The 13,289-nt window shown below is 46.3% G+C and overlaps 1 protein-coding gene across 1 annotated transcript in view; it reads right to left on the bottom strand.

The window, feature by feature from the left end:
• Positions 1 to 2,451: 2,451 nt before the first annotated feature.
• The window catches only part of LOC311627053 (aldehyde oxidase 2), a 51,954-nt gene continuing 41,116 nt past the window's right edge, over positions 2,452 to 13,289 (bottom strand). The window contains exons 29-34 of the mRNA XM_084893181.1: positions 12,759 to 12,873; positions 11,974 to 12,039; positions 11,675 to 11,863; positions 9,562 to 9,729; positions 4,507 to 4,583; positions 2,452 to 3,820 (exon numbers count right to left, since the gene is read on the bottom strand). Of these exons, the coding sequence (XP_084749307.1) occupies positions 4,530 to 4,583; positions 9,562 to 9,729; positions 11,675 to 11,863; positions 11,974 to 12,039; positions 12,759 to 12,873 (592 nt within the window). The 3' untranslated portion in view covers positions 2,452 to 3,820; positions 4,507 to 4,529. The remainder of the gene's footprint in view (positions 3,821 to 4,506; positions 4,584 to 9,561; positions 9,730 to 11,674; positions 11,864 to 11,973; positions 12,040 to 12,758; positions 12,874 to 13,289) is intronic.

Here is a 13,289-nt window from a genome sequence, read left to right as displayed (position 1 = left end):
CCCCGTTCTCCCCAGAGCGGTCGTCGCGGGGACTTGGAGAGCACCCACCCCCTGGAGGACTTGAAAAGCACAGGTTGTGGCCTCGCCCGATGAGATCTGGTGTAGGACCCAAGAAGGTGCATTTCTAACAAGTTCCCAGGGATGCTGATGCTGCTGACCTAGGGCCACACTTCTGAGAATCCATGGATAAGAGGGTGGGTCGTCCGAGCTGGAGGATGACGAGATGATGCGTGTGAGAAGCAGTATAGACGTGAAAATACAGCACAAACCTCCGAGAGCTAGCCTCACGTTCTTGTTCTCGGTTTGTACCTTGCTTGTTTGCCTCTCCATTGCTTCCTTATTCTCCTACCAGAGAAACTCCCCCAACCGGGTTTTGTCCCTGAAATCACCTTTTCTGGATCTTGCTTCTCTTCTTTATCAAACATTTTGGTAAATTAGTCTATATAACGTGGCTTCCCTAACTAAGCACCTTCTGCTCCCCCTACCCCTCCCAGGGAACATTTCTGAGTCCTTTCCTGAAATTATTGCCAAACCCAGCCATTTCTCCACTACTTCCCTTTGGGCCTCCGCTGAGCATTTAAGGAGCTGTTACCTATGGCCTTAAAATGTCACTCCAGCCGAAACCGGTTTGGCTCAGTGGTAGAGCGTCAGTCTGTGGACTGAAAGGTCCCAGGTTCGATTCCGGTCAAGGGCGTGTACATTGGTTGCGGGCACATCCCCGGTAGGGGGTGTGCAGGAGGCAGCTGGTCGATGTTTCTCTATCATCGACGTTTCTAGCTCTCTCTCCCTTCCTCTGTATAAAAAAAACAATAAAATATATTAAAAAAATAATAAGCACTTTATATATTAACTAAAGGCCCGGTTCATGGATTTGGGCACATTGAAAGGAAATTGATTAGAAGGTGGCTGTTGGGGCGAAACTGGGTGAGCCAGACACGCCCTAGAGACAGCCTCCTGCTCCCGGCCAGCCGCACCTGGGGTGGTGCTGGGCTCAAAGGGCATCTGGGGAGTGAGTGGGTCTGTCCACTCCAACCTTCATTATTTCCTCCCAGAAAAGATTGCCATAAACCCCTGTTTTTACCTAAAGTTTAGCAGTTTTTCATAAGTAAGCACTTTGCTATTTGTTGTTGGCTTTTGCTTGATTTTTGGAGTCCTGGAATAGTAGTTTGGGACAAGTGCCCAGTTTTATAGTATTTTTGGAGACAGATTTGCTGACCTCTTCACTTTGCCATTGCTGCACATTCCCTATAGAACTTTTGGATGTAAAATTTCAACCTATTTATTTGTTGTTGTTGTTTTAATATATATATATATATATATATATATATATATATATGTATATTTCAGAGAGGAAGGGAGAGAGATTGAATCATCAATGATGAGAATCACTCATTGGCTACCTCCTGCACGCCCCACACTGGGGATCGAGCCCACAACCAAGTCGGGCAGGAGCCCTGACTGGGAATCAAACCGTGACCTCCTGTTTCATAAGGTGATGCTCAACCACTGAGCCATGCTGGCCAGGCAAATTTCAACCTATTTAGATGAAAGGTGCTAGGTGCCGCATGTGAACCTGTTACTGTTATTAACTTTGGTGGTGGAAATAGATATTTCCTTTTCAAGGGCAAGTAGCAATAGGTCTTTATTCCAGTAACTAGGAAGATGCCAAGAGTCTGTTTTGAAAAGCACATTGCTTCCCCTGGAAAAATGACCTGGGAAAAGTATATTCCTTATGTTTTGGATAAAGGATTGTAGAACACTTTATGAACCTGTCTTAAATATCATATATTTATTATACACACACGCACACTCCTATACTCATGTGCATGTACTGCTAGCATAAGCAGCTAGTTAAGAAGGGAGCAAATGGAATTGGGCATTAGCCCTGATTCACTAGGAAGCCACGCACGCACTCAGAGGCTTTCCAGGGACAGCGCATTCTCCACCCAGGGGACTTTATTCTGGAAGTGGGCAGGAAGAATCAGCTACCAGTCATTAGCTGTGATTACCAAGGGAGGAAAAAAAACAGCAGTGGCAATTCCTTGGCCGGTGCATGTGGCAACTTCAGGGGGTGGAGTCTAGCCTGGAAAAGCTGGAGGAAAGATTGGGAGGGATGGGGAGGATGCAGCACAAGCCCGCAGGGGGTTAGGAAAGAGACTGGTTAGTTTGAAAGAAAGCCTGCTCTCTCCCAAGTCCAAAGTGGCATAACCAGATGGTGACAAAGAGCATCCTGGTAGCGCGCCTTTGTTTGCCCTTCACTCCTGTACTCTCTCTCTGTGGTAACTGTGTGGGCCAAGGCTTTTAAAACATCTTTAAAAAAAGAAATGAATCTTTTTAAAATATGTTTTTATTTATTTTAGAGAGCGAGAGGGAAAGAGAGAAAAACACTGATTGCCTTCTACATGCCCTTACTGGGGATCGAACCCATAAACTGGAAATCTGTGCCCTGACTGGGAATAAATCCAGTGAACTTTTGGTGCATGGGATGATGCTCAACCAACTGAGCCACCATGGCCAGGGCTAAAACATCTTTTTATTTCAACGTATTTCACCCCGGCTGCTACCCCTACGTTCTCCAACTCTTCTCATAATCTTTCGTAAATTCTGTCCTGTCCATGACCCCTCTGCGCCTGTCTCCTTTCTCTTTGTGCTCCTGTCCCCCTTTCTCCTTTGGACTCCTGGTAGAGCCTCCAAAGTCAGCGAACAGGCCAAGTGAACATCTGTGTCCCAGTCCCTTCAATCACATGGGCCCAGTGCCTCCTGTGACCTTCAACCTCCTCCAGGCTGTAAGGCATGTCTAATGTTTACCTTCTCTCACCAATCACCAAACACTCTGAGCTCGGCCTCTCCTCAGATCACTGCAAGGAGTCACTGTAGGGGGAGGCTGGTGAGCCTGATCATATGAATTCTGGTTGACAGAGTGTCAGTTTACTCCCTGACTGTCTGGTCAAATGCGGAATAATTCATTTGCTGGTTTCTCCTCGGAAGGCCTCTAAAACTGAGGAATAAAATATGGTGGACCCTGCATGTTTTCAACTTCAACATAGGAGGGATCACAATTTAGAATTTTTTTTGCTCTGTATTACCCACTTCAGTATACAGGAAATTGAGCAATGAAGTTCTTCTGAAACTCTAATACCAGATCAGGTGGTTTTTTTTTTTTTTTTTTTTTTTTTTTTTTTTATAAACAGATTTAAGAAGTAAAAGGATTTTATGATACTACATTAAAAATGATTTTTACCATGCTTTTGCCCTCCAAATTCCAAAAGAATATCAAGCAGTTGAATAGCTCATCGACAATGAGGAAAACACAACTGCTTTGTTGTCAGATGCACATACATGGACCCATAGCTCATCCACAGTAAAAACAAAATAAAATCAAACCTTGTAGAACTCTGTGGTGTCCCTACTGTGGCCACTGAATCAAACATATCCCCGGGAAAAGTAATCACATGCTTATCTACCGAGAAGTGTCTTTCATTCTAGGACTGTAGCCTATATTACAGTCCGATTATCGTGGATGGATACAAAGGAAAAATTCGCTTTTATAGCAAAAGTGACATGATAGTGTCAGAAACAATTTAGAATTTTACTTGGTTGCTATGATTATGGCAGTGGTGGTCTGGTCTGGTGGCCTGTAGGCTAGAAAGTCTACATTAATGATTTGTAAATAATGATTCATCTTGTTAGGCAATCGGACTTGAATAATGTTTCTAAGTTTTGTGTCATTTTTTTCTTCTTCACATCAGTATAAGAATATCAGTGTAGAGTCCAGTTAGGATTCACAAGCCATCTTTTAACTTGGAGAACATTGAAACACCTGGAAAAAAAAAAAAAAAAGAAAGAAAGAAAAGAAAAGAATTATAAAAGTATGTAAATCCCTCAACTTTGTGTGAGAGGAGAACAATAAATGGTTGAAAAATTGGACTGGTGAGATTTATGTCTATGAAATCTTCATTTATAAAATAAGAAGCTGAATGAGCTCTGGCCAGGTCGCTCAGTTGGTTAGAGCAGTGGCCAGCAAACTCATCAGTCAACAGAGCCAAATATCAACAGTACGACTACTGAAATTTCTTTTGAGAGCCCAATTTTTTAAACTTAAACTTCTTCTAACACCACTTCTTCAAAATAGACTCGCCCAGGTCATGGTATTTTGTGGAAGAGCCACACTCAAGGGGCCAAAGAACCGCATGTGGCTTTCGAGCCCCAGTTTGCCAACCACAGGGTTAGAGCATGGTCCCTATACAACATGTTTACAGGTCCTATCCCCAGTCAGGGCATATACTAGTACAAGTATCAACCAATTAATACATAAATCAATGGAACAACAAATCAATGTTTCTCTCTCCCTCTCCTTTCCTCTCTCTGAAATCAACAAAAATATTTTAAACAAATAAAAAAAAGAAGCTTGACTTATACACTGTGTCATCATAAATTTCCATACCACCCAAAAGACTGGATCAGTTTTTCTTCCTGAGTCATTATCTTTCAGCTTATTGATCTTACCTTTTAGAGAAATGACAGCCGTCTTATGCTATAGGGATAGACCAAGGTCTAAATGTCTTAGGGTCATCTCTTGGGATCTAAGAAAGAAAGCAAATTCAAAACTTAATATTATAATACCATTGCAATATTTCACCGGGAAAATCACATCAAATCTGTAGGTTCGGGGAAATTTTTCTGATGGGGGGAGGCAGGATTTTCCTGGGGAATACCCTTCCTCTCTAGGGTCACTCCGAAGAGACAGTGGGGTCTGGTATTGTGATATCTGCTGCACTTGGCGTTGCTAAGGAATAAGGCACTCTGTATTAGTTATCTGGCCTTTTTGCTTCCAAGATGTGGATCTCCCAGAGAATGATAAAGCCTATGAACACATTTGCGGGGTCAGGGAGGGTGGGAAGGGGAGAGGATAGTCTGAGAGCTGTTTGTGCCGGAGCCTAGGGACCAGGGCGCCTGTGCCATGATTTGAGAGCAGCTCTGGCTGTACCTCCAGCCAAATGGTTTTTGTCCAGAACCCTTGCCAGTTAAAAACCAGGCGCACTTCCCTACCCTGGCCTTCAAGCCCCAAGAGCTTGACTTGTGAATCCTTCCTTCTTGTGGTCCTCAATTCCTGTTTCCTCTGCTGGGAATGCTCTCCTTTAAGTTTAGCCAAAAAAGCAGAAATTACATTCTTTGCTTCTGCTGTTGTTACATTTTTATTTTTGTTTTTTTCGTCCAAAGAGTTGACTTTTAGTTACACAGGTGTAAAAGCACAAACCGCCCATAAATAATGAAAAGTTATGAGGGTTCCAAAAAGCTTTTCTCCTAATATTTATTTCACAAAAGTACAAAAAAGAAGTAAACAAACAAACAAACAAACAAAAACACACACACACACCCAAAACAACAACAAAAAACCACACACCCACAAAACAACCACTCCTCTCAGGATAACTTAACAAATTCTATTCTTACTGTTTCTCTCAACCCGTAATGAAATATAAATGGAGGGCTAGGTTTGCCCTTCTCAGAGAGACGGCCCCGATTCTCTACCTGGCTGCTGCGATGGGTATCTTATCTACAGTCAGCTTATCCACCTGCGCTGGGCGGGCTGGCTGCTGAACAAAGCTCCGCAGTCTAGTCTGAGGTCGATTCAGGCCACCTCTCCTGCTAAAGGTGATGGCAGTGCTTAGTCCCTTCCAAAACCTGCTTCCGGTTCTTTCCATCAGACCTGGATTCCTGGAGTCCCCTTTGCTTTGGGACCCAGATCAATACTCACTATCTGGCTCCCTCGGCCTTCTGGGGTCTAGCTCCTTGGATGAGGACATAACTTTCTTTTTTGTTTTGTTTTGTTTTGTTTTGTTTTGTTTTGTTTTGTTTCAGAGACCCAGACCTGGGATTTAAGCTGTTCTTTCTTGGCCTTTGGCGACCTTCCCTTTATCTTCTCTCTTGCTTGGTGCCATCGACCCCTTCCTTCCTCCCTCCCCCTCTTCCTCCTCCCTGGTTGGGTCTTGATAGCTAGAATGAAGGCAATATGTTTACAATGGCCATGATGGAGTCTACTTTTAGTTAAATCTCGGCTTCTGAGATATGTCTGTTTCCGGTCTCATTGGTGTCAAGGCCTAGTGTCAGTGGTAGCTGCCATCAGTCAGGAATTCCTCCTCCTCATCTTCATCGTCATTATTGTGTGGTGAAGGACTAACTCAGCAGGCAGGGGGTGGCGGGGGAGGGACGGCTGTGCATGGGGGGAGAGGGGGAGCACAGGGTATAGGCTGCCTCCTGGGGACAGCCCCATCCACATCTGGCAGGAAGGACTGCCGGACCGAAGTAAACAGGTGGCACTTTTAAGCAAAAATGCTCCGGCTTCTTACTAATGCCTGCCGTTCGCTGAAGCTGAAGCTACGGTAAGTGTCCAGGAAGTGTGGCTGCTCCTCTTGGCTGTTTCTGGCCCTGGCCAGGCCCACCCGATGGAGTGTGGGCAGCTTCCCGCCTTGGGGAGGGCCCTCTGGAAGGAGGCCATTGACAGGGAGAGAAGTACTTGGCGGAGACCTTACCTCTAATATGTACAGTGGCTTGTACTTGCAGTGTTGTTACGTGCATTTAAATGCACATATTAGTTAATTCCAAGAGGAATAGTACTGTCAGTCATTTCTATTTGCGGAACAGGCTGTTATTTACCTTGGTCATGAGGAGCTTATTGAAAGAGGACTTCCCAGTGCTCATGTTCTAGTCACAGACATTCTGACCCTCTCATCTCCTCACCTGTCAGACAACCTGTGCTTTTTAAAAATTGTATTTTTATTGATTTCAGAGATTAAGGAGAGAGAGAGAGAGAGAGAGAGAGAGAGAGAGAGAGAGAGAGAGAGAGAGAGAGAGAGAGAAATATCAATGATGAGAGAGAATCTTTGATCGGCTGCCTCCTGCACACCCCACACTGGGGATCAAGCTCACAACCCAGGTGTGTGCCCTGACTGGGAATTGAACCGTGACCTCCTGGTTCCTAGGTCAACACTCAACCACTCAGCCATCCTGGCTGGGTAGATCAAGCTGTGTTTTGACAACCGCACTTAAAGGCCAAATGCAAAGAATGTTCATGTCTCCCCTTCTTTAAAGTACCATATTGTATGGCAGTGAGAATCACTATATATTTTAACGTATGAACCATGTTGTAGCTGGATCCAATGTAAATTCTGATGTGTCCCCAGCTGCCTAAGGAGACCGGTCTGTAAGGGGGCCAGGCTGTAAGAATGTCAGGAGGCCTGCTGTGTGAGTGAACAGAATTTCTAAAGATCTGAAGAACAGAGCTGGATGGGGACAGAGGCGAGATGCCAGGCAATCTGTGGACGGGAAGGACGGTCCAGGCTGCACCTGCCGATGGGAAGATAAGGGATGCAGCCACAGATTTGGGCTTCTTTTATTCCTCTGCCAGTGAGAACCTTTACAGCCTTTCAGCCACACACTTTTCCACTTGAGAAGCAAGATCAGAGGCTTAAGAAGATTATTTATTTTGAGGGCTATTCAGTCCCAGCCTACTTTAAATCCGTTACAACTGCCCCGGGACCTTTGCACTAGCTGTTCTCTGTCTTGAACGCACCATCACCAGCTTTATGTTTGCTCCTCTTCATTCAGGCCTCGGCTTAAATGTGAACACCCAGAGAAAACTTCTCAATAAACTCTATAAAATATTCTATAATAACATTCTCCATGCATTCTAGCTCCTTACTCTTCTACTTTGCCTCACCTGACATTTTATCGCGTGTGTGTTTACTGTCTGGTTTCCCCGGGAAAACGTAAGCTCCATGCGGGCGAAGATGGACTGGCTCACTATTTCTTCAGTTTCCCAGGGGTGCCTGGCACATGGGAGGTGTTGGATGAATGAATGATTACACGATGACTGATTATAGCTGGAGCCTCACGCATACCTCCTTTGACTTTAAGAAACCGATAGGGCTAAGTTAGAAAAGTTTGCTCCATTGATGCACAGGGATAACCCAGAGTCAGCCGAGCAGTTACAACTGACAGCAGTGTTTGTCTTTCTCCTCTGCTCCACCATCAGCTCCTTGAGAGCAGCGACCTGTGTCAGGCTCACCATTACACTCCTGCTACCTCACACTATGCAAGAACAAAGTTCCCAATTCATTTCTTGAATCTGATTAAAATATGAAAGGTGAGGAGGGGTTAGCTAGGTGAGGAAACGAAAGGAGATGGTTCCCAGCCCTGGCTTGTTTGGCTCAGTGGATAGAGCATTGGCCTGCGGACTGAAGGGTCCTGGGTTCAATTCCGGTCTAGGGCACATGCCTGGGTTTCGGGCTCGATCCCCAATAGGGGGCATGCAGGAAGCAGCCAATCAATGATTCTCTCTCATAATTTCTCTCTCTCTCTCTCTCTCTCTCTCTCTCTCTCTCTCTCTCTCTCTCTCTCTCTCTCTCTCTCTCCCTCCCTCCCTCCCTCCCTCCCTCCCTCCCTCCCCCTTCCACTCTGAAACCAATAAAAAAAAATATTTTAAAAAAGTCAAAAAAGAAAAAAAGAAGAAAAAAAAAAAAAAAGAAGATGGTTCCCAGCAGAGAGAGGAGCCCAGCAGAGGTCTCTGTCCTGGATACAAGGAACAGACTGAAGAAGTGAGTGTGGCTGGGGAGGAGAGAAAAGGCAGGGTAGGGACCATGTGTGGCTGGAGAGGTGGGGGCAGGGGTCTGCCACACTGGATGTTACAGGTTTCTGGACGTGATAGGGAAAATAAAATGGTTTTATCGTTAACCCAAGAGCAATGGGGACCTTTGCTGGGGTGACATGGTCATACCTGTCACACCACAAACCTCTGGCTGCTGTGGTGTCGGGAGACTGTCAGGAGGCTGCTCTGACCCAGACTAGAGAGATGGGGGTGGAATTAGAGTCTCTAGAGAGTATGTAGAGGCAGATCCCTTTCCTTCCCAGCTCCCAGCATGCCTGGCACCTATTCGGTACTCAACTAACGTTTGTCTAGAGTGGTTGGACGGAGGAACAGAGTGCTGCAGGAGATTGCTAGGGGTTGAAATGGACAGGACATGGTGAAGGACTGGCTACTGAGAGAGAAAGGGAGAGATGTCAGGCCAGCTCCTAGGTTTTTGGTTTGTGCTACTACCTGGATGCAGTATTACCATTTCCCGTGACAGGGCCCCTGTCCAGACCTTTTCACATGTTCATGTCAGGGATGCCCTGATTTTGTGTAAATAAGGTCTATTTTACATGTAAACATTGATGAATTAAAAGATGGGTGGAGGGAGGGTGGTCAGACTGGTGACAGATCCTAGAGCAGTATAAGACTGTATCTGTATGTAAATAGTTTATCCAAAGGAAAGATGGTTGAAAATGTGTGTGTGTGTGTGTGTGTGTGTGTGTGTGTGTGTGTGTGAGAGAGAGAGAGAGAGAGAGAGAGAGAGAGAGAGAGAGAGAGAGATAATGATGATTTTTGGTTAGTGGGATTGTGACTGATTTTAACGTTCATCTTATAATTTGATTAGATACAGATGGGATACATTTACCTAAGAGGTATGAGAAGGAGGAAAATGAAAATGCCCTCTCAGGAAACTAAACAACCGCTCCTACCATCTCTGTGAACAGGTCTGCGCAGGCCATCCGGACCCACTCAGGGGTTGCTGGGCTCCTCACTGTGAAGTCGTCGGCTATGTCTCTCTCTCTGCGTGCGGCGGCCACAGCATCAGTGATGGCAAAGAACACAGACGAGCCCAGGAACATTCCGGACTCCCCCAGGCCCTGCAAGAGAGCACATTTATTTTTAGGAGCTTCTATATGGAACTACACATTGATAGAAGTCAGGGGAATTATGGGGAAATAGAGACACCCATGTCCTGTCCAAAAGAGGCAGCTGATCTTCAGTTCCAGCTAATTGCTACCTTCCAGAAATGCAGCCCAAACGATCAGATCACCCAGTTTTTCAAGAGAGTTTAGGTGTTTGTATTTTCATGTAAAATTCCCTGACTTGTCCAGCCAGCGTGACTCAGTGGTTGAGTGTTGACCTACGGACTGGGAGGTCATGGTTAGATTCCCGTCAGAGCCCATGCCCCGGTTACGAGCTCGATGCCCTGTGTAGGGTGTGCAGGAGACAGCCAATCATCTTTGATGTTTCTATCTCTCTCTCTCCCTCTTCCTTCCTCTCTGAAATCAATAAAAATATATTAAAAATAAATAAAAAAATTTCATGACTTTAAAAAGCACTGTGTGGGACAGAGAACACACATCTGCAGGCTAGACTTGGCCAATGGCCCGCATTTGCAACCCCTGAGCTAGAGAACCTGAATCTGAACCCTGGCCCTCACTCCCTGTGTTTCTCTGGGTGAGATGCTCTCTCTGAGTCCCTTTCCCTTTATCAGTGGGATGCCGGCAGTGACACCTAGCTTACAGGGTGTTATGACACTCAGGTGGCACAAAAGCACAGCACCTGGAACCTAGTAGGTCCCCGCTGTTAGTACACTTCCTGGCACACGTGCAAACCCATGACTGCCCTGCAGGTCTGCCTGTGGGGGACTGGCCATAACCACGGGCACCCAAAGGTCCTGCCGGCCCTGAGAGCTGCTCCCTGTGGGCTCTGAGCATCCTTTTTGATGATGACTTCCATCCCGAAGAGAACCCAAAGGCCTGTTGCTTGGCCTTCCTTTAAAAATTGCACCCCCCCCCCCCCAACCCTCATCACCATATGTTCCAGGAAAGCTCCTGGGCAGCAAGAGGGATCCATTTTGGAAATGAAGCGATTCCAGCAGATTGATGTGGACTCGTGTTCTTACTGATTTTGGTACTAATTTGCCATCTCTCATACGAAGTCTCCCAAAAGAGTTTAAAGAACATTTTAATACTGCATCTCAAACCTAAAGGGAGTTGCAACTACGAGGGTGGCTCTCCTGTAACCTGCACACAGCAACGCAAACACACGCCACCCTTTGTTTTAATTCGCAAGTTCACGACTTTAGCAATTGCCGAGGGCTGGTGTCTTGGCTTCCTGGCCCAGCTGGCATGGGGGCCCGATGACTCGTGGCTGTGGATGGCGGTCTTGTGCATTGAGGGCTGGTTAGCAGCATCCCTGGCCCTCTACGCACTAGAAGCAGCATCTTCCTCCATCGTCGTCATGACAACCAGAAACGCCTCCAGGCATTGCCAGATGTTTCCTGAGGGGCACTCCCCCCCACCCTTCCTGTCCCGCTGAGAAACATGGCTTTAGATTATTTTGGGGTGGGGCTGAGGCCCTGAGCCCCTCGGAGCTGCATGAGTGATTGCCTCATGTCACAGAGAGTTGGGCTGGGGCAGGAAGCCAGGTGTCCTGAGGCCTGGCCCAGGTTCTGTTCACGCTGCCGCTGCTCTTTAAGGTTTCAGTAGCATCGCAACCTCATCCCCATGTAATACGTTCGTCTTCCGGTTGTTAAGTGAAAATGTTATTCTATCCAATCAAAGCTTTTGGCTGCTTGTTAAGCGTTCTCGCTGAAAGAGGATTTAATAAATCAAATCCTTGGCCAGGATGGCCATCGGGTGGATCATTCATCTTCCCCGAATTTCCCTTTTCTCGAGGTGATTCATCTCCAAATTCTAACAGTCTGTCGTGATTTGGCCTTGATAAGGATTGACATTTATTTTTTATGTTGTCCAACTGCCCTCGTTTATTATGCTGCCTCACCCCGCACACTGCACCGTGGCTGGTATGGGTGCTTACCTTGGAGGAATAGATGGTCAGTGGGGTTTGGGAGGCCGGCAACAAGGAGACGTTGAACTCCTCTGGGACGTCAGTGATGGCTGGAATTTTGTACTCATCAGGGCCTCGCGAGTACAGGACGCCTTCCGGGGAGTATTTCAGCTCCTCGGTGGTGTACAGGCCCATGCCCTGAATGAACGCCCCTTCCACCTGAAGGGGGAGATGCGGAGCTCTGTGGTGCTGTGTGCTCTTCAGAGGGCCTTTACCTCCCCACCACCGCTCCCAGGAAGCAGCACCCAGCTCAGCGGGCCAGGACCTACCTGCCCGATATCAATGGCTGGGTTTAGGCTGCAAGATGCATCCATGACGATGTCTGTTCTGATTTTCTGCCAACAGACAGTAAATGACCTCACTGTGAATACTTGAATTAAAAAAAGTTTTATTCAAATGGTCCCAAATGATTCCCAAACTCCTGCTAGTTAATTAATCCGGCATTGACCTCCATCAACAGTAGAGGTGGTAAAGACATCTGCTAACTTTTTAAATTTGGGGTGGGGTGGGGAGGGGGAACTGTCAATGGCCGAAGAGGTCTCTGGCAATCATGGCTTTGCCTCAATGAAAGGGCAAACACAAAGTTATTTTCTCAGGCCCCCTCCCCCCTGCCCCTTCTCTCCCATCCTCAATCTATTTCTTAGAGGTAGTAGCACCTTGGGGTAACCCACCCTGAAGAAATAGTATCACATTGCTGTGTGCTTTGTGCTTACTCAGGACAATTTGCTAAATTACCTATGCCTTCAGATTAGATAACTCAATCTTCCTTTAGAAACAGAACATCCCCACCCTCCCCCCCCAAAAAAAACTTTGGAAAGTGATTTTGATGTCTGAATTAGAATAAGAAACTGCATTTTAGGCTGTCATGAGCAATGCCTCTTGACTACTTCTTTTTAAGTGCAAATTCTGGATAAACTGGGGTCTCTAGGCGTTCCCATGGGATGGAAAGAATCTTGCTCCTACTGTATACAAGTATTACCCAGAGAACTCAGGGCTGTTAATGGCAACACAATGTTGTCCTTGTGTTAACTTACCAAGGAGGAAGTTATATTACCTTGTGAGCTCCTGTCAAACAGTCGATTTCCACCTCCGAGCAGGCTGCTCCAAAGACATAGTAAGGAAACGGGTCTCCCTCCCCCTTCTCCCAGTCCATGAAGGCTTTGTAGCCCCTGATGGAAGAAATAAAGCCCTGTAGCTTGGGGTGTGCATGTGTGTGCCTTCGTGCCTGTGTGTGTATGTGTGTGCGCGCACGTACACACACACAATGTTGATTCATTTAAGAAGTTACCAGTTATGATAACATTTAATTTGACTGCTGTTTATTTCAACTGCCCTTTTCAACTCATTTAAGCTGCAGCCTGTGTTTACAACCTCACTGGTTGTGGCAATAGGAACCGTCACCTCCACTTTAAAGAGGATTCTCAGGGCTGCAGTTAGGTCAGAAACGAAGAGATGCCAACAGCTCAGCTTTCCCAGGTCTGTATTTTGATGGGTTAGACTTGTGCTCTAGCTCTGCATGTTGAGAACCTCAGCTGGTTTTATTGGCATTCCCAGAGGGTCCCCCTCGCTGGTAAAAAGAGGGCCA

Source organism: Pipistrellus hanaki, assembly GCF_964339955.1.
Source record: "Pipistrellus hanaki genome assembly, chromosome: 8".
Classification (NCBI taxonomy): domain Eukaryota; kingdom Metazoa; phylum Chordata; class Mammalia; order Chiroptera; family Vespertilionidae; genus Pipistrellus; species Pipistrellus hanaki.
This window is presented reverse-complemented; position numbering and strand designations above follow the sequence as displayed.